The 22,925-nt window shown below is 52.3% G+C and overlaps 1 protein-coding gene across 9 annotated transcripts in view; it reads right to left on the bottom strand.

Annotated features, from left to right (window-relative positions):
- The window catches only part of HAS3 (hyaluronan synthase 3), a 34,055-nt gene that overhangs the window by 2,847 nt on the left and 8,283 nt on the right, over nt 1-22,925 (bottom strand). The window contains exons 2-6 of one of the 9 annotated variants that reach the window (XM_028840467.2): nt 13,891-14,141; nt 12,579-12,681; nt 8,337-8,972; nt 4,222-4,323; nt 121-3,419 (exon numbers count right to left, since the gene is read on the bottom strand). In XM_028840467.2, the coding sequence (XP_028696300.1) occupies nt 2,496-3,419; nt 4,222-4,323; nt 8,337-8,972 (1,662 nt within the window). In that variant the 5' untranslated portion in view covers nt 12,579-12,681; nt 13,891-14,141 and the 3' untranslated portion in view covers nt 121-2,495. 9 annotated transcript variants of the gene reach the window in all.

The raw sequence follows: 22,925 nt of genomic DNA, 5'->3' as shown, positions 1-22,925 counted from the left end.
AGGATGGACCTTGTCCAGGTCTTGAGTCACACCTGACTAAACTTTGTATTTTAAGTCCCCTTTGGGAACTGGAATAAAGAGCTAGCTTTCATTAAGTACAAAGAAGTAGTAGTTCCGAGATAACCAGCATATGTGAGAATCTTTATTTTGACAAATAAGTGCAGTATAAAAAACTTGACCTGAAAATTAAAAAAAAAAAAGCAGGTAAAAATAAATATGTTTACAAATTATTGTAGAAACAATACAAAAGAGGATTAGAATTCTCAATGAGGAAAAACCAAAATGCGTCCAATTGTATAAAGGCTCTTCCCTTGCAAGAAACGGGGATAAAGCTGAAGACCCAGTTTGGTTTTGCTGCTGAAAAATGTACAAAATAACTTAGTAAAACCAGTCGAGGTCAAACGTTGTGAGCCCACTACCTGTACCTGCCTATTTTTGATTTGAGGAAAGTTGATGACCACAGTGCAAGGCAGAGCTGATGGTAGGACAGCCAGGAGAGCCTGACATCCCACATTAATCTTCAAGTAAATGCTGAAGAAAAGCCCTTAGCGAAGTCCGAACTCTGCACTTGGCTGACCGGATTTCCTCCATTCTCATGCTCAAAATAGTTTACTTCTTGGCCAGCAGAACGATTGCCTGGATCAGCTGCCTTAGCAAATGCCTCCTGCCTTCCAGCCTTCATGGGTTGGGTCTGATGTCAACCAGCAGTCTTACCAGAAACTCAAGGTCTGTGTGATGTGGCAACTGTTAGCTACACCTGGAAACCCTTGAGTTCATAGGAGATGAAGGAAAGCACCAGGGTTTGCCCATCTGTGGCTCAGAGCACATCTTGTGTCTTTGTAGGAAGCACCTGGGTACACTTGAGGCTTGCCCTCTCGTCTGCTGTCCACCTCAGTGCTGGTTCTGCACGGGTTAGCTGGCCTCTGAGAAAGGACATTTGGAGGGCAAGCCAGCAACCCCTAAGTCAAAGGCTTAGTCAGGATCCCAGGTTTAAACTCCAACACCGAGAACAGCCTGGATTGCAAGTCACTAGAAAATGGCTTCCCTCATTCCCCAAAAGCAGCAGAGGGAAAACAGCCAAAAACAGCCTCAGGAGGCATGAGAGAGAAAGCAACCTTAGGATGTAGGAACCAGTTTCATCTCCTAGTTTGGTTTCTGGAAAGAAGCGAGCAAATGCAGTGACTGTCACAACTGGGCTGTAAGAATTGCCTGGAGAAGCCACTGAGGAGAATGGATGTTCTCAAAGATAACCATTTTGGATTTGAGAGTTCACTTTGGGAACACCGAAAAGCTTTCCATTAGAGATGATTGTCAAGAACAGTAGCCTGAAAGTCACACATGCTAACCCGGCTGCCAAGAAATCTGTCCAAGCAGCTCCAAGATTGTAGCCAATTTGATCAGAGGCTCCTCATAGTTCCCATATGTGCTGAGAACACGCTTGCATCCTGCTGAGGGTTCTATAAGAGCCCAGGCTCCACCCCAGTTGCCACCTTGAAAAACTTACCCATGATGATGAGGGTAGAAGAGGTGACTGCAGTGATACCTCAAAAAATATGCCTTCAGAGAAAGTGAAGTGAGGAGTGTGTCTTAGCCTCAGATCAGAGCTGAATTTGAGAGGAATTCAGGAGTATACAGGTTAAAATACCCAAGACTTCACTTCTTTTCTGAACATGTTGGGGCTTAATCTTTTTATCTCCCCAGCAGAGATCACAGACAAGCTAAGAAGCCATCTAGACGTCTGAGCAATTTCCAGGTGGAACACCCAAGGCCTCTGTATAGCTTATGGCCTCCTTTAGCACCACCACAATCTCTCTGTTCCTCCTGGCACTTTCCTTTTTAACGTACACTTTTAAAAGCAGTTCAGTGCTAACTCCCTGCTGGTTTGGCGCATCCCTGGAATGTTGATGTGGAGTGGGATATCTCACATAAAGCACCATTCCTGGACCCTGTTTTCTGATGCCCAAGGATCAGGCTTCTGGGCCTTGTATCTCAGGCGCAATCTTATTGCATTGATGACTACTTAGGGGTGGGGTGGGGGTGACATACACTAACCGGCCCAGCTAGCTCAGTAGAAATTCTCCTGCCACCTCTGGTTGTGTTCACATGGGCTGGGAGAACCTCTTTCCACAGGTGGCCATCACTCAGGTACCTATCACAAGTTGCCACTGAATGGGACTTACTTGCTTTAGCGCACTTCTGAGTGCCCTCTGGAGCCCAGGGGGAGACTACTGCCTATGTGCAGATGCAAGCAGACAGGCAATGTGAAAACACAGAATCCCCTGCAGCCCTGCACCTGGGGGGATCAGTGTTGCCCCCTCTAAACAGAGCTGCCAGGCCATTACTACATCACCATTCTTTGCATTTTAGATTTGTCCTTTGGACCATTAAGAGACTCAAACACAGCACTCCCTCCTCCCTCCCACCCCGTCTTTTCTCTTCCATTCCCCTTCCCTCCCTTACCCATTGCACTTTACCCGCTCTGCTTGGGGGCCATGTCACACCTCAGCAAAAGCCAAGCTATACTGCTCTGGCTTCTTCCCACATCGCCGGGCGATGATGGCCAGATACAGCATGAGGAGGGCCACCCAGTAGCAGCCGTACAGGATAGCCCCAGAGACAAGGAAGGCTAGCTCCGTCTCACTGAACAGGTCCTGGCAATAAGCTGTGTAGGCCAGCCCTCCCAGGAGAACTGCCACCCAGATGGACACAGGGATGAGGCCGATGAAGTTCACCACAATGGTTTTTCGGCCAGAGGTGCCCCAGCCAGACTTGTTGATGGTAGCAATGGCAAAGATCTTGGCCGGCAGAAGGCTGGACATATAGAGGAGGGAGTAGAGGGACATGAAGATCATCTCTGCATTGCCCCGAAGGAAGCAGGCATAGGTGGCCTTGATAATGCCCACCAGCTGCACCGTCAGCAGGAAGAGGAGAATGTTCCAGATGCGGCCCCGGTAGAAAAGCTGTATGACCGTGGCGATGAGGAAGAAGGGGAAGAAACCTGTGACCACTGACTCGTAGGTCATCCAGAGGTGGTGCTTATGGAACCACAGAGAGTTGTAGAGCCACTCCCGGAAGTAAGACTTGCTCCAGCGGGTTTGCTGGTTGAGCCACCGGAGGTACTTAGTGGGGGTCTCTGTGAGGCACTTGGAGCGCGCAGTATACTTAGTTCGGTAGCCAAGGCTCAGGACTCGGTTGGTGAGGTGCCGGTCATCCCCAAAGCTGCACTTGCTGCCTAGGAACTTCTGATGGTACCAGTCCTCCAGGAACTGCTGGAGGAGGCTGTTGCGGTACATGCCCAAGGGCCCGCTAATACACTGCACGCAGCCAAAGTAGGACTGGCAGGCCCGCTCCACGTTGAAGGCCATCCAGTACCGCACGCTGCTCAGGAAGGAAATCCATGAGTCGTACTTGTTGAGGATCTGCAAGGGAATAGAGATGCTGGGCCTCCTCACCTAAGGATGCACGCCCGGAGGACAGACATCAGAGACCACGAGGCCTCCTTACCATGGCTTCTGTGCCCACTGCTCAGATTCCTGGCCATCGGTTCCTTTGGAGCTGGTAAACCTGAGGCTTAGAGGAGCTAACCACTTGCAATCACTGTCCCAAGCACCAGCTCTACCTCCCCCTACTGTGTCATCTCATCTGCAGAGATTTTCTCCACTAAGCGGCTCTAGCAGTCAAAGCCACCTTCAGTCTCAGGAGGCAGCCTGTGGTGGTGGCGGCAGAGAAGGGGGCTTGGGAAGAATGCAAGACACCACCACAGCCACCTGTTGTGAGCTTTCTGTGGCTGGAAAGTAACTAGGGGACCTGGGAGGCTGCTTCAGTATCTCTGGCAGATTGGGCTCCTTATTCTTACCATATTGACCAGAGCTCTTCAGCCCATCCCCTAAGAGCAAGGGCTTCTCAAGGATCTGACTTGGGAGCTACTTGCTGCACCACCAGCCAAAAAGGAAGTACCTTCTAGGATGTACGGCCTCAAAATACTGTGCCCCTTCTGCAGTATAGACTCTTCTCCATACCTGTTAAGTGACTGCCCCTCATGTGGAAGAAGAGCAAGAAAGGGGTTGGGCAGCGAGGGAGGTGAGCCCTTTGGTGTCAGTGAAAATGCCAGGAAAGAACCTCCCCACAAATACTAGAAAGTACCCATTTCCCAGGAGGCACACCCAGCTGGATTAGGAAAGAGTCCAGACCCTCCCCCAGATAGCCCTGGTCTCATCTTACTTGGACATCTCCCCCGACTCCCCCTACTTGGGGATCCTCCTCCAGGACTCGAAGCATCTCGATGGTGCAGGCTGGATCCAGCACAGTGTCAGAGTCGCACACCTGCAGAGGGAGTGCGCCGTCAGCCCATTCTGACCTCAGGCCTGCACACCCACCCCCTACCCCACTGCCAGGCTGCTCAATGCCTGAGAGACATAACCCCTTCTCACGTGACTCACTTCCAGCCTCTAGCTAAGAGATCTGCGCTACCAGAAGGTGCCAGAGGTAAAATGAAAGTAAAAGTGTTCAGCTACCAGACTTGACAGCCACTAGGCTGAGAGGGAGAAACCCTGAAGACGGTAGGTGCCAGGCCTGGAAAGGAGACATGCTTAGCACTGGATGCAAAAGATTGCTCAGGGGTCATTTGGCAGAAGGGAAACATGTCACTGAAATCAGATGGCAGGCACAGTAGGGTAGCCCAGGACTAACAGGCTACATATGGCCTTAAGTGACCCCACAGAGTTAACCCCAGGGGTCCCCGCGTCAGCCTCTGACCCCTTGGACAACCCGCAGCCCAGTGGTGGTTACCAGACCACCTACTTACAGGCACCTCCATGAGACCAGTAGCAAGGCTGCTGGCCTCTGCACCCTCAACAGACTCCCTTGGCCGAGCCTCTCAGACCAGGGCACGGTATGGCTGAGGGCTCCCCCTGGAAGCTGCTCTGAATAGGCATGGAAGCTGCAGCAGCTGCGTCCAGGCAGACCCCAGGGCCAACTCTGCCCAGCTCTTAGGAGGCTTATGGCCTGATTCTAACAGGTGGTCCCATATGAGTTGAACCCAGGCCACTAGTTGCCCTAGTGGCTGACTCCTTTTCTGTTTTCTAAAAAATTACCTAAGTGGTACAAAGAATCCAGTAAGCATTGGCCAGAAGAACTGGTTTACAGACCTGATTCGCTCTGTGGTCACTGTTAGGAGAGCAACGAAGAAATCCACAGATAAACCAAAACCCTGTTCTGCAGAAGCCTAAAATCCTTGTAATAAAATTACTGAGTAAGATTCCTGCAGGAAAGGAGGCTGCTTTTGACACCACAACCACACCCGGCTTTCTCTATGTTGGAGGACAGGGTGGCGAGATAAGCAGTAGAAGGCTAAGGGGGAATCCGAACAGCCTTGGCACCAGGCTGAGTCCCTCATATGTGCTTCTTCCCACCTCCCCACCAGGCACATCCTTACATCCTGGTCCGTGCCTGGGAAGGGCCCAGGAAGCCTCAGGCCAGACTCACAGAGCCTCCTCCACTTACAGGCCAAGACTCCCAGGGCTGCTGCTGTTCTCACTGCTCCTCCCTGCCCCTGCGCTAGCCCATTCTTTATATGCTGCTTTGCTTCCTTCAGTCCTGGGAGGTCTTTCTAACTGAGCAAGGTTAGGGGAAGAAGAGCTCTCGTGCCGCCTGGGCTTCCCCACTGGCTGGGGCAGAGTTCTGCCTCAGAGAGAGAGATACCTCCCCAGCAGGCGGTTAGAAAACAGGCTGAGATCCAGCAAGCACTCACTAGCTCTGGCCCAAGGCAACCTTATGCAGTGATCCTGGAGCCGTAAAGAGACAGCTCAGGTGCGTGAGCCTGTTTGCTGATCTACCGGAACCCAGATGGCCAGGAAAGGGAGATGGGGTGGATTGGGTGCAGGTTAGATCCTATGCTTGAAGGGAATAGATGACAAAGTCACTGTGGCTTGAGCCTGTGCCAGGTCTCAAGGGCTCTTCCCTAAGCATTTGGGTCCCCAGGAAAGTTTCATAAGGTCCCACGACCCCAAGTGAACTGCAGTCAAACACCCTGCTAGGCTCTCCTCACTCACTCCATGACTGAGGAGGTCCTGGGCCTAGGAAGCCAGAAAAAGATAAACTTATCAACCCTCACGCAGAGACAACTGTCAAAAGAGCCAGACACGCAATCTGAGTGAGCTAATTGTAGGTGGGTACACCAGAGAAAACTTAAATAGTATTAGAGGACTCAAAATGCTGTCACTCAACTGAGTTGGTACACAGGTGGGCTGGCAGGACAGCCGCTGTGCCTTCAGGCACTGAGGAAGCGATGGGCAGCACCCTACTCTGGCAGGCGTGGAGAAAGAGAACAGAGTCAGGAAGAGAGACAGCGTGGATGCCATCAAGAATCCTGGCTTAGGCCGGGCACGGTGGCTCATGCCTGTAATCCCAGAACTTTGGGAGGCTGAGGCGGACTGGTCAGCTGAGGTCAGGAGTTCAAGACCAGCCTGACCAACATGGAGAAACCCTGTCTCTACCAAAAGTACAAAAAGTAGCTGGGTGTCGTGGTGCATGCCTGTAATCCCAGCTACTCGACTCGGGAGGCTGAGGCAGGAGAATCACTTAAACTTGGGAGGCGGAGGTTGCAGTGAGCCAAGATCATGCCACCGCACTCCAGCCTGGGCAACAGAGTGAAACTGTGTCTCAAAAAAAAAAAAAAAATCCGGGCCTAGAAATCCAGGGTCCCAGGGTTTCTACTTTGTACTGAAGTATGTGGACTTTAATCTTTTCAACCCTTGAGTGTTTTTAAATTTGAAGACGGAAACCATATCAACCTAGTACAATTTCCAGGCTTATGTCAATGATTGCTTTGACCAAAGCTGGGTAGGGTTTAATCAGGGTCCCGGCCCTGCTGATGCTCCTCCAGAATGAAGCTGGTCATTCACACCTGTCTCTCTCACCTCCCAGGCATGACTTTGACACTAGGAAGAATGGGACTTTTTGGCCATAACTAGAATATTTTGAGTGTTTTTGAGGATGGTTTCTTTTGCTCTTCACCACGCTTTCTTATGAAGAGGTTCGGCTCCACATTGCCACTGCTGAAGCAGTGCTACATCACGGGTAAGAGCAGACATGAGACAGACGGCCTGGGCGCAAATCCCGGCTCTGCACCCTACTAGCTGTGGGACATTAGGCAAGTTACTTAGCTTCTCTGTGCTTTACTTTCACCTTCTGTGGGTGGAGAATAATAGTACTTATTCCCTGGGAGTGTTATGAGTATTAAAAGAGCTAACATGGAGTTGGGCACAGTGGCATATGTACCTGTAGTCACAGCTACTAGGGAGGATGAGGTGGGAGGACTGCCCAAAGCCAGGATTTCGAGGCTATAGTGCATATTGATCATGCCTTCAGCTATTGCACTCCAGCCTGGGCAACATAGTGAGACCCTTTGTCTTTAAAAAATAATGCCAGGCGCGGTGGCTCACGCCGGTAATCCCAGCATTTGGGAGGCCGAAGTAGGCAGATCAAAAGGTCAGGAGTTCAAGACCAGCCTGGCCAATATGGAGAAACCCCATCTCTACTAAAAATACAAAAAACTTAGCTGAGCTTGGTGGCGAATGCCTGTAATCCCAGCTACTGAGGAAGCTGAGGCAGGGGAATTGCTTGAACCTGGAAGGCGGAGCTTGCAGTGAGCGGAGATCACACCACTGCACTCCAGCCTGGGCGACAGAGTGAAACTCCATCTCACATAAAATAAAAAATGTCATGAAGTACATACAGTTGTGCCTGATAGCAAGTGACTGCTCTATACCCATTTGCTATTATTGAGACAGCAGTTAAGAGATGTGCCCAAAATCACAGAGCTATGTAACAGCAAACAAAGATTCCACCCAGGTCTTTTGGACCCTGGGACCGCTGTTCAGAACCATTATGCCTTGTTGCCTCCTTTTTTTTTTTTCTTGAGATGGAGTCTCGCTCTGTTGCCCAGACTGGAGTACAGTGGTGCGATCTCGGCTCACTGCAAGCTCCGCCTCCCAGGTTCAGGCCATTCTCCTGCTTGAACCTCCCAAGTAGCTGGGACTACAGGTGCCCACCACCACGCCTGGCTAATTTTTTGTATTTTTAGTAGAGACGGGGTTTCACCTTGTTAGCCAGGATGCTCTCAATCTCCTGACGTCATGATCCGCCTGCCTCGGCCTCCCAAAGTGTTAGGATTACAGCCATGCCACCACGCCCAGCCGCCTTGTTGCCTTCTTAAGTGCACGGGGTGTGTGCACAACCCAAGGGACCTAGACCAGACCTCAGATTCCTGGCGGAGAGTTTGCCAGGCTGTCCAGACACGTCCCCATGTACACACGCTTCTAGGGAGGCGTCCTTACCTGAATGTAGTCCACCGAATCGCCGAGGGCCTTGAAGGCCGTGTACATGACCTCGCGCTTGCCTCCCCACTTCTGCATGATGCACGAGAAGGTGCTGGTCCGCACCACATCCCGCACACGGTCCATGCCCTCCCGCAGGCTGGCCTCCGTCTCACCCTCGCCCGCCTCATGGAAGTTGCTGCGCCACACAAAGAAACCGGCCTGCTCAGTGCCGCCCAGCACCTCATGGAAGATATCCAACATGTAGGCGTCCTCCTGGCGGTTGCCGTCCACCACCATGACCACCTTGAGGTCAGGGAAGGAGATGCGCTGGGCCGAGCGCAGGCACTTGCGCAGGTAGTCAGGGTCCTCCTGGTATGCGGCAATGCACAGTGCCACGGAGCCCCGCCGCCGGGAGGGCAGCTTCAGGGCCTGGCCGGCCCGCCGCATGCGCCGGTGCTCCAGGAAGGCAAACAGGCTCTGAATGAGCAGGTGCAGGCCCAGGATGGCGCCGTACAGGCCGAAGGACAGGTAGTGCTTTTCTGTGTGGATGAACTGGTAGCCTGTCACATAGGCGGCCAGGATGCCACCCAGCACTGCCAGGGCAAACAGGCTGGTGCCCACCACACGCAGGGCTGTCGTCAGCTGCACCGGCATCTGGCGAGAGAAGGCAGGAGATGGAGGGTCAGGCAGGAGGCAGCATTTCCAGTCCGTGGGAGCAGGGGCGTTCTCTGTTACTAATGGACATGACCCACTAATCAAAACCGTCACCGTTACCGCCTACTGAGCATAAGACTTGGTAGACTCAAGCCAGACTACTGGGGTTCAGATCCCAGCTCTGCCACTTGCTCTCTGTGCCACCTTAGTCATGTCCTCTGTAAAATGTGGGTTGCAGGACTAACCTCAAGGCATCTTTGAGGGTTAAATATACAAAGCCCTTAGTGTAGCACTGGGATAGACAAGCCAAGGCCCAGAGGGTCACGTGACACCTGCTGGTGGGTGGCATACTGGGCTCTACCTGGCCCAAAGCGCTGAAGAGGTAAGCTTCAAGGGGGTGAGCCTGAGGCAGCTCTGGGCACCTGAAGGCCAGGGAGGTAGCCAGTGGCCTAAAAGCTTCCCCCTGCCCTGCACCCACTCCTGGAGGGGATATTCACCAGTATAGCACAGCCACAAAAGATCCAAGAAAAAAGTGCGGGAGGAAAAGAAACGGCAAACAAAGGGGCATTGGGGAAAAAGCAGCAGCTTCCCTTTCTCAAGACAGTTATTAGAGAAACTTTCCCTGCCCTCCACTTTCTCACCTTTTACTTGAGAGGCAGGAAAGAAAGGGAAAGCAGGGGGAGAGGCAGACCAGGAAATGCGAGCTGAGGAGTAGACAGCCTCCTAGAGCCCAGGGCTGAAGAGCGCAAGGGGAACTGCAGCCACCACTGCAGCAGCCTCCACAGTGGCTGCCTGGGCATCCCATCTGCTTGGTCCTAGTGCCCGTGTAGCATGCATCTCTGTGCATGTCCCCCTGCCCAGCCACTCCTGGAAACAGTGCCCGGTTTCCATTTGCAACTAAGTCAGGGCTCCTAACATCTGCCCTGTTGGAAACAGCTGTATTTTATAAGAAGAGCCCAGGACTTGGCACCAGAGAATTGGGTTTAAGACAGCATGTCTGCCTCCTGGTTGCCTGACCTTGCCCCAGTTCTCTGAGACTTGGTCTCCCCATAGCACAATGGGAGTTCTAATGGATTCCTGCCTCATGTCTCAGGTAAGTCATTTCCCCAAAAATGGCAACACTTCCGGCCCGAAGAGCTACCCTAGTGGCGAGGCTGACTGGTTTCCTCCAGAGCAGGTGAGGAGGGGGAATGTGAGGGAGGGGAAAGAAGAGGTGACAAGGATGGCTGCTGGCCCTCCCATTCTGACCCACACTATCTCCTCGCTGCCACCTGCCTGATCTAGAGAACCCCACGTTCACTGAGGTCTACAGACAATGATGCCTCACTTCCAAGCTTGCTCCAACTCTAGGTCTCAGGAAATGGGGCCCCCAAAACAAACACACTTTCCTGTCGGGACGCCTCTCACATGGAAGGGGCGAAGAACACGCAGTCACTGCCTAAATCGACCTGAGACTCAGGCACCAGCAGCCTTCCAGCAGCCGTGGCCAGGAAAGAGCTGCTGGCAGCCTTGCCTCTCCGGGAAGCCGCGGCCTCCGGGCGCTCTGCCCCACCGGCCCGGGGAGCCCGCCGCGTGCTTCCTTCACAGGACTCCCATCCCTCCCTGTTCCCACCCTACTGCTCGCGCCTGCGGCCCAGGAGTCCCCAGGCCTGCATCCGCAGCCCAGGAGCGGCCCCATTCCCCTCCGGAGCTTACATGCTGAAGGGACGCAGCCGGTCCCCCCTTCCTGCCTGCGCTCTGGGTAGGGGAAGGGGGCGCCAAGGCCAGCCCGGCAACCTGGGCGCTGGCGCCCCACCTCGGTGCAGTGCCGGAGGCGGCGCCCACTAGGTGAAAGCGGCCGCGAACGCACTCGCCACGCTTCTCATCCCCGCTCGAGCCTCGCCTCTTGGCAAAGGCGGCGCCGGCCACACCCACGTGCCGGTTTCCCACGACCCACCCGGGAAGGAACGGAAAACCCAAGGATTCCCTCTCGGACCAGGCCTTGCTCTTCTTCCCGGAACCCCAGCTACCTTGGCAAAGTGTGCCTGTAGACAAAGGCGCATCCCCGGTGTCGCCGGCCCTCTCCTTCCCTGGGCGGGACCCCTCCCCCGCAGGAATTAGAGGCATTACCCAGATTACTACCCCCAACCCCAAATAGAGGTCCCTAAAATGTCCCTCAACCGGATACCCCACGTGCAATCAGGCGCTGGTGCAGGCTGTGGTCGAGTTTCTCCTGCCCAGACCTGGGGCGGGGAGCTGTGTCACCCCAAGCCGGCAGAGGCTGGGGGGTGATCCTACAGCCTGGACAGCCTCCTCCTCATGCCCTTCGCTCATCCATGGGAGCCCAGCCCAGGCAAACTAACGCGCACTCGGCTTTCAAGGGCACAAGGTTGGGGGCGCTCTCAAGTCCGGTTCCCAGGACCACGGAAGGAGAACCTCCAGTCAAGGACGCACGCTTCTCCATCCAGCCTCCGAAACTTTGAGGGGCTGCTGGTGTGCAGCGTCTCTCCCGCTGACAGGTGCGCCCCGCGGCAGGGCCACATGCGGCGGCATGGAAACTTGTGCGCCCAGCGGGGCTCCTCCTCTTGTGCCCGGCCGCCCTCCGGACCCCTCCAAGCCGGCCAGGGGAGAGGAGCCCAGTCCCCCGGACACGTGCTGCCGCGGCCCAGTCGACCCGCAGGAACCTGGGCGCCTGGTACCTTGGTGCCCAGACAGGTGTGAACCCCCGGGCGGTCGTAGAAGGTGCGGGGGAGGGGTACCCCAACCAGCCTGGAGCCCCGCACCGGCGTCCGCCTCCTAATTCATTCACAAAACAGGAGCCGCCGGGGAGGAAGGCGGCGAGGCTGGAGGAGGAGAGGATGCAGGAAGAAAGGGAGGAGGGGTCAGTGGGGAGGGGGCTGCAGGAACGGCCGCCGGGAAGCCCGGGGCTGCCGCGCCCCCAAACCCGCCTCTCCGCGCCGGACTCGGCGCCCGCAGGGCTGGGAGCTGGCTGGGTGCGGGGGGCTCCGCGAGAGGCACCCCTGCCGCCCGGCGCGCCCCGGCCTCGGCGCAGCCCCGCGCGGCCCGCCCCTCCTGGGTACCGGCCGGCCCGCGCTCACCGTGCCGCCGGCTGCCGCGCTCCGGAGCTCAGCAGGCCCGCGGCGGCTCCATGCCCCTCCTCCCGCTCCACTCCGCGCCGCCGCGCGCTCCGACTGCCGCCGGCCCAGCCGAGCCGCCCTTAAGTACCCGGCGCGTGCCCGCCAGGAGAGGCGCCTCCCCCGGCCCTGGGGCCGGGAAAGTTGACCAGAGTGGGAGGGCCCCCGAGGGCGCACCCCCGACCCCGCGCGGTCCCAGGGAGCGCCACGGGCCGGCGCTTGGATGGGACGCCTGGTACCGGGTGGACGCGGCTCCGGCTCGCAATACTCGCAGCCCCTGCGCCCTCTCCGAAGCTGGGTCCCCCGAGTGGGGCCGAAGGCCGCGCGGCTCCGCAATCGCCCTGGGACCAGCTGCCAAGGCGAGACGGTCATTGGGCTCAACCTAGAACCTGAAGCGTCGTTAACTTTCCAGATACCACGCAGGGACTTCCAAAATTGTTACTCTCCCTCCCCGCCCCCACGCCCCGCTCTCTAACCCGCAAAACCTACTCACCCTGCAAGGAAGGCGAGCGGAGAGCACTCTTCCCCGACTTCTGCTCCCGAAGGGGCAGTTCGCTGTCTAGGGGGCTCCCTAAAACCAAGGCAGCAGAACCTTCCTGCTGGCAGGAAAGAAGCGCAGAAGAGAATTGTCAAATGTAAAAAGGCTGGTCAAAGAAGGTGTTAACAATTGTGACAGCTTAGCTTTGAATTCCGCAGTGGGGCGCTGATGACTTTAAGGCGGTTTGCAAAAGCTGCAAATGGTTTTGCAGGAACCTTGGAGGTTCCGGTGTCTTCAAGCCAAAACAATTCCTCCTCTTCTTTTTCACACCTTTATTTCCGACATCCATGACCTCCTAAATTCCCACCTGACCTTATTGCCAGTAGTTTTCAGGTCCCTAAAAGATGGTGCTAGACTCGGGTAAAGTGAGATGAAGTGAGTTGGGGTGCGCTGGGGTGGGGTGAGACCGACGAGGCGAGGGGAGTTGCTAGCAGAGACCAGTTTAGAGCCAGCTGAAGGCGCTGAGTTTTTACATCTCAGGAAAACTTTAAGAGAAATGATAATAACTAGTTTTTAAAAAATGAGTGGCCAGGCGCAGTGGCTCAAGCCTGTAATCTCAGCACTTTTGGAGGCTGAGGCAGGTGGATCACCTGAGTTCGGGAGTTCAAGACCAGCCTGGCCAACATGGTGAAACCCCGTCTCTACTAAAAATACAAAAAATTAGCCGGGCGTGGTGGTGTGCGCCTGTAGTCCCAGCTACTCGGGAGGCTGAGGCAGAAGAATCACTTGAACCCAGGAAGCGAAGGTTGCAGTGAGCGGAGATCGTGCCACTGCACTCTAGCCTAGGCAACAAGAGTGAAACTCCGTCTCAAAAAAAAAAAAAAAAAAAAAGAAAGAAAGAAAGAAAAATGCCTTATCTGTCTTGCATTATGAACCCCGGAACCCTGGGCTACCTCCTCCACATCCAGAGGCATCACAGACGCCTGGAGTTGCTGCAGACCAGGCTATCTCTGATCCTTGCTCCTTCCCAGATTTGCAATCTGCAACATCATAGAAAATAAGCAGGGGCTGGGCAGGGGCAAAAGTGAGTGCATCAGCCTGGCGGAGAGCAGACGCTCCTCTTAGAGGCTCATCTCCCTGTGGAGGGCAGGCCCCATGTGGCCAGGTGCTCTGTTGTCAAGAGAAGCCAGAAATCTAGATTCTGTATGTGAAATCTCCTAACTTTTTAAAGCATTGATAATTCAAATGTTGAAGGAAACACACACACACACACGCCAGACATAATGTGTCTGAGTCATATCCAGCCAACTGGCTGCTTGTAAGTGACCTGTTTAGAAGTCCAAGGAATGGAGCAGCCAGTTTGGAAGGATCCCTTCTGTCCTCACTCAGCAGCAACATGACTTCTCTGGGTGCAAGTTTATCTCCCTGGGGCTGGGCCAGGATCATCTCATCCCTAGTTAGTTTCTTAGACTCCAACTGTGTCCCAAGGCTTATTGCCCTTCTCACGCCGCCAGCTCCACGGAGTTTTCCAGGTGGTGGGGCTGGTTCAGCACCACCCCACGAGTCCATTAAAACCTCCTAAATCAACAGTGGGAACAGATAGAACAGATAGAACCTCATGAGGACAACAAACACCCTGCCCGTACCAATTAATTGGCTTTGCCCCCTAAATGGCCTACCCCAGGGAGCACTCTCTCGTTTTCTGATCTGCAGGGCCAAGGACCTGGTGTTACCAGGCAGATAAGAGAGTCTTTACCTTTGTGGCAGTCTACGCCAGGGAGGATTTGCCTGTAATTAGCATCCAGTTTGTGGTGTCCTATTTGCATTCATCCTTTCACGGGGAGGTGGGGAGGGTTTTATTTAAGGGGCTGTTACAATCAAGCTCGAGTTTATCTCTGCTTACCACTGGGGATTTAGAAATAGGGCTAATTCCATACCCAATCACTTAAAAACGTGAATTCAGATGTTGCTGAATTGGCTTTTCCACAGGTTCCAGAGGATAAGCCTTCCTATGTGGCTCAGTGGTAGAAGATTCACGCTGCACTTACAACACTCATTTAACAAATGCTGAAGGCCTGCTCTGAGCAGAGAACAGTGCTTTGGCACCTGGAGATCTCGGGCTGGTCCCTGCCATCTAGAACGTTACCCATTTTGAAGACAAATGTGCTTGAGAGTACAAGTAGTACAAGTATAGGCCAAGCGCAGTGGCTCACGCCTGTAATCCCAACACTTTGGGAGGCCGAGGCAGGTGGATCACGAGGTCAGGAGTTCAAGACCAGCCTGGCCTACATGGTGAAACCCCGTCTCCACTAAAGATACAAAAACTTAGCCGGGCATGGCAGCGTGCACCTGTAATCCCAGCTACTTGGGAAGCTGAGGTAGGAGAATCGCTTGAACCTGGGAGGCGGAGGTTGCAGTGAGCCAAGATCGTGCCACTGCACTCCAGCCTGGGTGACAGAACGAAATCCCATCTCAAAAAAAAAAAAAAAAAGAGTACAAGTATAAACTGTACAAGACAGTTTATAATTAAATATTGATGAGAGAATCCAACATGAAGAGTTTGAGGATTTCAGGAAAGGTCTCTGTAAGCTGAAACAGGCTGGGTAGAGTTTCATGGGGAACCTGAACTGCTATATAGAAAGGGAAGAACATTTTGGGTAGAAAGGATAGCTTAAGTACAAGGCCAGGTGTAGGAATGGGGGACGTGTGTTTAGAGGACAGCCAAGAGAGGCCAGGGTGGAAGACGAAATCTACCCTAAAGAAGTTCCACCAGCCTGACCAACATGGTGAAACCCCATCTCTACTAGAAATACAAAAATTAGCCAAGCGTGGTGGCACATGCCTGTAATCCCAGTTACTCAAGAGGCTGAGGCACGAGAATCCCTTGAACCCGGGAGGCGGAGGTTGCAGTGAGCCAAGATCGCACCACCGCATTCCAGCCTAGGTGACAGAGTAAGACTTGGCCTCAAAAAAAAAAAAAAAAAAAAGAAGCTTCCAGCAGGGCCTGTTGTGTAGGAAGTGCCTGGTACCCTCTAGCTGCTGTGAGGAGGAGGATGCTAGGGCCGGAGCGGAGGACCTGCAGTGACCGAATAAGGAGTTTGGATTGTATCCAGTAGGTTATGGAGAATTACCGAACATGTCTGAGCAAGATAGGAGTAGATTGCAAGTACTGTTTGGGGAAGGTTGGGCTGGCAGCATTTTGGGGTAAGGACTACGAACGGGGTATGGGAGATCTGTTAGGAGGCAGATGGAACAAAAGGCTGAGGAGAAGCCGCAATGAGAAGTGTGGGTGCTGCCTTCTGGAGGTGGACTTGAGGACAGGCAGTGACAGGGACTAATTCTAAATGAGTGCCTTGCACGCCAGGAATAATCCTCCAACACGGGAGGCATAACCAAGAGAAAAGTACTCGGCAGTGCAGAGAATTCAAGGGGCCTTTCTCAATGCTTTGGCGGGTTGGAGGTAACTGAAGCTGACAGTTCCACAAAGATTTCACTTTCAATGAAATTTCAAATCCAAACTCACGAAATGCTCAAATATCTTGTACCTGTAACCTCTCTGCCATCACTGGTGCTGGAAGCTGCAGAGCAACCTTGCCAGGACCCAGGTGCTCCATCCTCCCACGGTTCTGCTCCACTGTCTCCTAGTGAGTGGCTTTGAGCAGGGGAGGTGGGAGGAGGGGCATCCAAGCTCTATAGGCTGCCCCCTCACCCTCTGCCCTTACGCTTCGATGCTCCTCCCTGGCATCCAGCCCATCACTTCCAGCAAAGCAAAACAGAATAGAGGATGGCAGCCAAGCTACCCAGGCTGCCTCCAACCCTCCAGGTTTCATCCCCATCCACTTTCCCTGGGCTGACCACCATGAAAACCTCTTAAAGCTAAGGAGGGCGAACTGAAAATGGCTCCTGAATAGTAGCAGGTTATGTTCCCCCAGCTGACCAAACAGGGCTTTCTCTTCAAGGCGGCTTCAGCTGCAATACTAGTTAATACATAATTCAAAGTGGAAAGTGTGTGTCTTGACTACAGCAAGGCAGCTACTACCAAACAAAGTTACCCTTTCATAACTTTCCCCTCTTACTGACAAGCACTCTGTAATCAGGACCATTTCCAGGTGCTATGTTTGAAGAAGCAGGCTTAAGGACTTTCCTGTGCTGCTGTTAGAATGGTTCAATTTTAACTCCAGTCTCTCTCTCCTTTGATGGAAGAATCGTTTCATTTCAAATTAAGGGGCCTCTGCTCTGCTGGAGGCAAAGCGGTCAGCCCCTGCTAAGGGACCAGGTTCTTTTATGCTGGCTTGAAGGTCAGGATTAGGAGGGGCACACTAGACCGATAACCGAATATCAAATCAGACCTGGAGATGCTTTTCTCGGAATCCTAAACAGAAAAAGCTCTTCCCAGCCATCTTTCTTTTCTCTCCCTCCTCTAGGAGAGTGTAGAAAAAAAAAAAAACCCAGAAGGCAATTTTCAACACTTATCTATCTTTTTGGTGGAATATTGTGCAGCTACTAAAAAATACGTTCATGAGGACAATAGAGGAATACTCCAGACACCTATGCAGTGTTAAGTAATGAACAGGAGACACAATTGTTATGTATGCATACCTACATTTACGTTGTTGTTTTCTTTAAAACCGTATGAATTAGGCTAGGCACAGTGGCTCATGCCTGTAATCCCGGCACTTTGGGAGGCTGAGGTGGGTGGGTCATGAGGTCAGGAGATTGAGATCATCCTGGTCAACATGGTGAAACCCCACCTCTACTAAAAATACAAAAATTAGCTGGGCGTGGTGGCATGCACCTGTAGTCCCAACTACTCGGTAGTCCCAACTACTCGGGAGGCTGAGGCAGGAGAATCATTTGAACCCGGGAGGCAGAGGTTGCAGTGAGCCAAGATCGCGCCACTGCCACTCCAACCTGGAGACAGAGCAAGACACCATCTCAAAAAAAAAAAAAAAAAAAAAAACCGTATGAATTAAAGGCAGGTAAGAAGTTCACCCAAATATCAAGGTCAGGTTTGATCATTAAGATCAGGTTTAGGCTGGGCGCAGTGGCTCACACCTGTAATCCCATTTTGGGAGGCCGAGGCAGGCAGATCACCTGAGGTCAGGAGTTCAAGACCAGCCTGACCAACAGGGAGAAACCATGTCTCTACTAAAAATATAAAATTAGCGCCGGGCGCGGTGGCTCAAGCCTGTAATCCCAGCACTTTGGGAGGCCGAGACGGGCGGATCACGAGGTCAGGAGATCAAGACCATCCTGGCTAACACGGTGAAACCCCGTCTCTACTAAAAATACAAAAACTAGCCGGGCGAGGTGGCGGGCGCCTGTAGTCCCAGCTACTCGGGAGGCTGAGGCAGGAGAATGGCGTAAACCCAGGAGGCGGAGCTTGCAGTGAGCTGAGATCCGGCCACTGCACTCCAGCCTGGGCGACAGAGCGAGACTCCGCCTCAAAAAAAAAATAAATAAATAAAATAAAATTAGCTGGGCATGGTGGCACATGCCTGTAATCCCAGCTACTCCGGAGGCTGAGGCAGGAGAATCACTTGAACCTGGGAGGCGGAGGTTGTGGTGAACCGAGATTATGCCACTGCACCACTCCAGCCTGGGCAACAAGAGTGAAACTAAAAAAAAAAAAAAAATTCAGGTTTAATAATATATTAATAGGTTTGATATTAAAATCAAGTGGTAGAACAATGGATTTTTTTCTCTGAAATTTCTATTAATAAGTAAAACAATTTTGTAATAAAAAGGTATTTTAAGGCCAGGCACAGTGCCATGTGCCTATCGTCCCAGCTGCTCAGGAGGCTGAAGTGGGAGGATTGCTTGAGTCCAGGAGTTTGAGACCAGCCTGGACAACACAGAGAGACCCCATGTTGTAAAAAAAAAAAGAATGAAGATAAATTCTCAGTTCACAGGATTTCCTTATAAGCTGGGGCAGGGTGGGGTGCAGTCTCTATCATACATGGATTCATGTGAAAAAGCTTTCACAACCTGTTTACAAGAAAGCAGTAAATAAAGTGGAAGGGCCAGGATTTAGAATTAGTGGTAGCCAAAAATGGAGTGATTTCCTTTATTTAAATTCCTCCCACTGTTCCTTTGAGAGAATTTAGCAGGGAAAGGCGGAGTCTGCAGAGCTGTGCCAGCTCTTCTGGCACCTTTGACGGAATTATAAAAAGGCACATGGCTCGGCTGGCACAACCCCCCGGGGCAGCCCACACTGACCTCCTCATCGAGGACCACAGTGGTCCTGGGCAAGAGGGGGGAGGCACATGCTAAATACGGCTCTAGGATTCCCCTAGAAGGAGGCTTTTCCCTGAAGAAAGGATTTCCAAGCCTGGTGATGTCAGCAGCAATGTCTTCCCACCCAGGGAAGTCCCAGGGAGAGGTTCTCTCCTTTGGGCATTGTAAGCCTACTCCCACCAAGTGTCTGCACCACACACGTGTACAGTTATGTGACACAAAATGGACACACAAGTGCACACTCTTTCCCAGACTGGTGGAACACAATCCCTGTCTACACTTAAGATAAGCTTGCTCCGATTTTGTTTGGCTCTTGTTACGATAACATCAACTACAATTCTTTTTTTTTTTCCCCTCAGTCTTGCTCTGTTGCCCAGGCTGGAGTGCAGTGGTGCCATCACGGCTCACTGCAGCCTCAACCTCTTGGGCTCAAGTGATCCTCCCATCTCAGCCTCCTGAATAGCCGGGACCACATGCCACCATGCCTGGCTAATTTTTGTATTTTTTGTAGAGACGGGGTTCCACCATGTTGCCCAGGCTGGTCTCGAACTCCTGGGATCGAGCGATCTTTCCACCTCAGCCTCCTAAAGTGTTGGGATTAGGCCGGGCGTGGTGGCTCACACCTGTAATCCCAGCACTTTGGGAGGCCGAGGTGGGTGGATCACGAGGTCAGGAGATTGAGACCATCCTGGCTAACACGGTGAAACCCTGTCTCTACTAAAAAATCAGCTGGGCGTGGTGGCGCTCGCCTGTAGTCTCAGTTACCCAGGAGACTGAGGCAGGAGAATCACTTGAACCCAGGAGGCAGAGGTTGCAGTGAGCTGAGATGGTGGTGCTACTGCACTCTAACCTGGGTGACAAGAGCGAAACTCTCCAAAAAAAAAAAAAAAAAGTGTTGGGATTACAGGTGTGAGCCAAGCCTGGCCCCACAATTCTTTTTTCTGAGACAGAATCTTCCTCTGTCTTCCAGACTGGAATGCATGGTGTGATCTTGGCTCACTGCAACCTCCACCTCCCGGGTTCAAGCAATTCTCCTGCCTCAGCCTCCTGAGTAGCTGGGACTAGAGGCGTGCGCCACCACATCTGGCTAATTTTTAAAAAATATTTTTAGTAGAGACGGGCTTTCACCACATTGGCCAGACTGGTCTCAAACTCCTGACCTCAAGTGATCCACCTGCCTCAGCCTCCAAAGTGCTAGGATTACAGGCGTGAGCCACCGTGCCTGGCCATGGTCCCACAATTCTTAATTGTGCTGGCACTTCTGCTTTATGTCTTCTTTCTTGATGAAAGACATCATTAGTCACTGTCACACAGGAGGTCCAAAGTTAGACCCTTTATAAAAGCAGTTAGAGCAGAGCTGAGGGTAGGGGCCATTCCCATCAGTGCCTTTGTTGGAGGGGACCCCCTGCCAAAATATGTCCTACTTGCAGCAGTTAATTTTATTTATTTTTTGGCTAGGACCCCCACTCCCCAAATTTCTTTTCTCATCAGATAAGCCAATGTAGTGATTCCCATGTCTGGCAGGGTGTTGCACAGTAGGCTTTGGGAAACTGCAGAGCTTTTTAAAAATCACGAATGCCTGGAACCCATCCCAGATCAATTTAATCAGAATCACTGGGGGTGGACCCCAGGCTTGAATTAAAAAAAAAAAAAAAACAAAAAAACTCCCCAGGCAATTCTATTCTGCATCCAGGGTTGAGAAAACAGCCCGAGGGTTCTCCTCAGCTGACACTTACAAGTGCATTTCTGGCACCGAGAGGCCAGTCAAGAGCCAGCCAGTCAGGCGGTGAGTTCTAGAGCACGTAAGAAGAGTATCTGTCCATTTTCCTCCAGCACCAGGCCTGCCATGGTGTTGGCACCTGTTTAATTTACTGACCTTAAAAACTTAACAATGGGCTGGGCGCAGTGGTTCACGTCTGTAATCCCAGCACTTTGAGGGATTGAGGTTGGTGGATCACTTGAGGCCAGGAGTTCGAGACCAGCCTGGCCAACATGGCGAAACCCTGTCTCTACTAAAAATACAAAAAACATTAGCCAGGCGTGGTGACGCACGCCCGTAATCCCAGCTACTCAGGAGGCTGAGGCACAAGAATCCCTTGAACCTGGGAGGCAGAGGTTGCAGTGAGCCGAGATTGTGTCACTGCACTCCAGCCTGGGTGACAGAGCGAGACACTGCCTCAAAAACAAAAACAAAAAAGTTCACAATGGACTAATGAGCTGTCAAGCCAGAAGGAACAAAATAAAAGAAGGAAGGATGTGGGTTTGAGTTGGAAATTAGGAAGGAGAGCCAGGGAGAAACAGAGGAACAGGATCAGATGGACGAGGTGAGTCCCCAGGTCTCTCCGACGCACCTGGAATTAGATTTCAACAACCGTTTTGTTCGCTAAGTTGCTGTCTGCTTTTTTTCCAGGAGAACTGGGAAAAACCCAGCCAGCCCTTGTCTGTAGGACGGCAGAGCTGTCAAAACAACTTGGATTCACTTTGTTTTCAAAGGACAGAACTTCTGCACTGTGGGGTTTTCCTCACCCAAACATGGGAAAGGGTAGTCTCTAGAGACTCATGAGGGGTCTGAGCTGCTCTCTTTTGGGGAATAGAGTCCCTATTACTCTCTCTCTCACACCGCCCTGGTCTTGGCCACAGAGAAAGACCCACAACTTAGCGCCTGTCCCTTGAAATCTCGCAACAGCAAAAATCTCAGGTCTTTGAAACATTAGCATTCCCATTCTCTTTTCTTCATAGAAAGCCTATTTTCAGGCTGGCCTTTCTCTAGGATTAACATGGCCGCCAAGTTTTGAAGTTTTGAAGGTGGTGTGTGGTCCAATAAAGGTGTGTGTGTGTCGGGGGTGGCTCTAGAGACTCTGGGAGTACAGAGCAGGCCACTTTGTTCTCCCCAGCGCCAGGTGGCTACCTGTGTGTGTGATGATACATTAGAAAAACCCCACCCAGGAGCTCTTCTGAGCTAGCTCTTGCTCTTCAGGTAGACAGCAAAGATGAAATCTGACATCATTTAATAAACCACTTCAAGGCCCAGTAGCTTTCCTAGTTCCCCAGAAGAGGTGCTCCTGTCGCTCTGGCACCACACAGGAGCTGAGGCTCCTGCCCTCAGCCTCCTGCAGCTCCGTGCTGGAGTTAGGGGCTGGCCAACTGGTTGACTTTTTATTTGCAATAATTGACTTCTCTGGACCTTATTTTTCCCTTCTCCAAAGAGAGCCATTAACCCAGCTTCTTTTTCCTCTCTCAAGGAATGGTATGGGAATAGAGCTATGAACGTATTTATGCTTTGAGCTTCTTGCAAGGAATAACTGTTAAAAATGATACACTGTAGGCCGGGCGCAGTGGCTCACGCCTGTAATCCTAGCTCTTTGGGAAGCCAGAGTGAGAGGATCACCTGAGGTCGGGAGTTTGAGACCAGCCTGACCAACATGGAGAAACCCTGTCTCTACCAAAAATACAAAATTAGCCGGGTGTGGTGGTGCATGCCTGTAATCCCAGCTACTTGGGACGCAGAGGCAGGAGAATTGCTTGAAGCTGGGAGGTGGAGGTTGCGGTGAGCCGAGATTACGCCATTGCACTCCAACCTGGGCAACAAGAGTGGAACTCCATCTCAAAAAAAAAAAAAAAAAAAAGACACACGGTAGGCTGGGCTCAGTGGCTCATGCCTGCATTTCCCAGTACTTTGAGAGGTCAAGGTGGACTGATCTCTAGAAGTTCAAGACCAGCCTGGCCAACATGGTGAAACCCCATCTCTACTAAAAAATAAAAAAAGTAGCCGTGTGTGGTGGTGGGCGCCTGTAATCCCAGCTACTCAGGAGGCTGAGGCAGGAGAATCGCTTGAACTCGGAAAGTGGAGGTTGCAGGTGAGCCGAGATTGTGCCACTGTACTCCAGCCTGAATGACAGAGTGAGACCCTGTCTCAAAAAAAAAAACAAAAAACAAACAAAAATGATATAATGTTATTCTGAGAATGATACCTGAAAATTGAAGCCCTGCTTATAGGAAATGAATGGGAAAGCAACAACCTTCAAAAAAGACATTTCTGGAGTTCATGGGAAGACTTGCTACATTTTCTATGTTGCACACTTGCCACATGGCTTTCTGCTTCCTCTGCTCCCAGGAAGGCAGTCT

Source organism: Macaca mulatta, chromosome 20 (genome assembly GCF_049350105.2).
Source record: "Macaca mulatta isolate MMU2019108-1 chromosome 20, T2T-MMU8v2.0, whole genome shotgun sequence".
Classification (NCBI taxonomy): domain Eukaryota; kingdom Metazoa; phylum Chordata; class Mammalia; order Primates; family Cercopithecidae; genus Macaca; species Macaca mulatta.
Note: the sequence above shows the minus strand (reverse complement) of the source record. Positions and strands in the feature narration are given on the sequence as shown.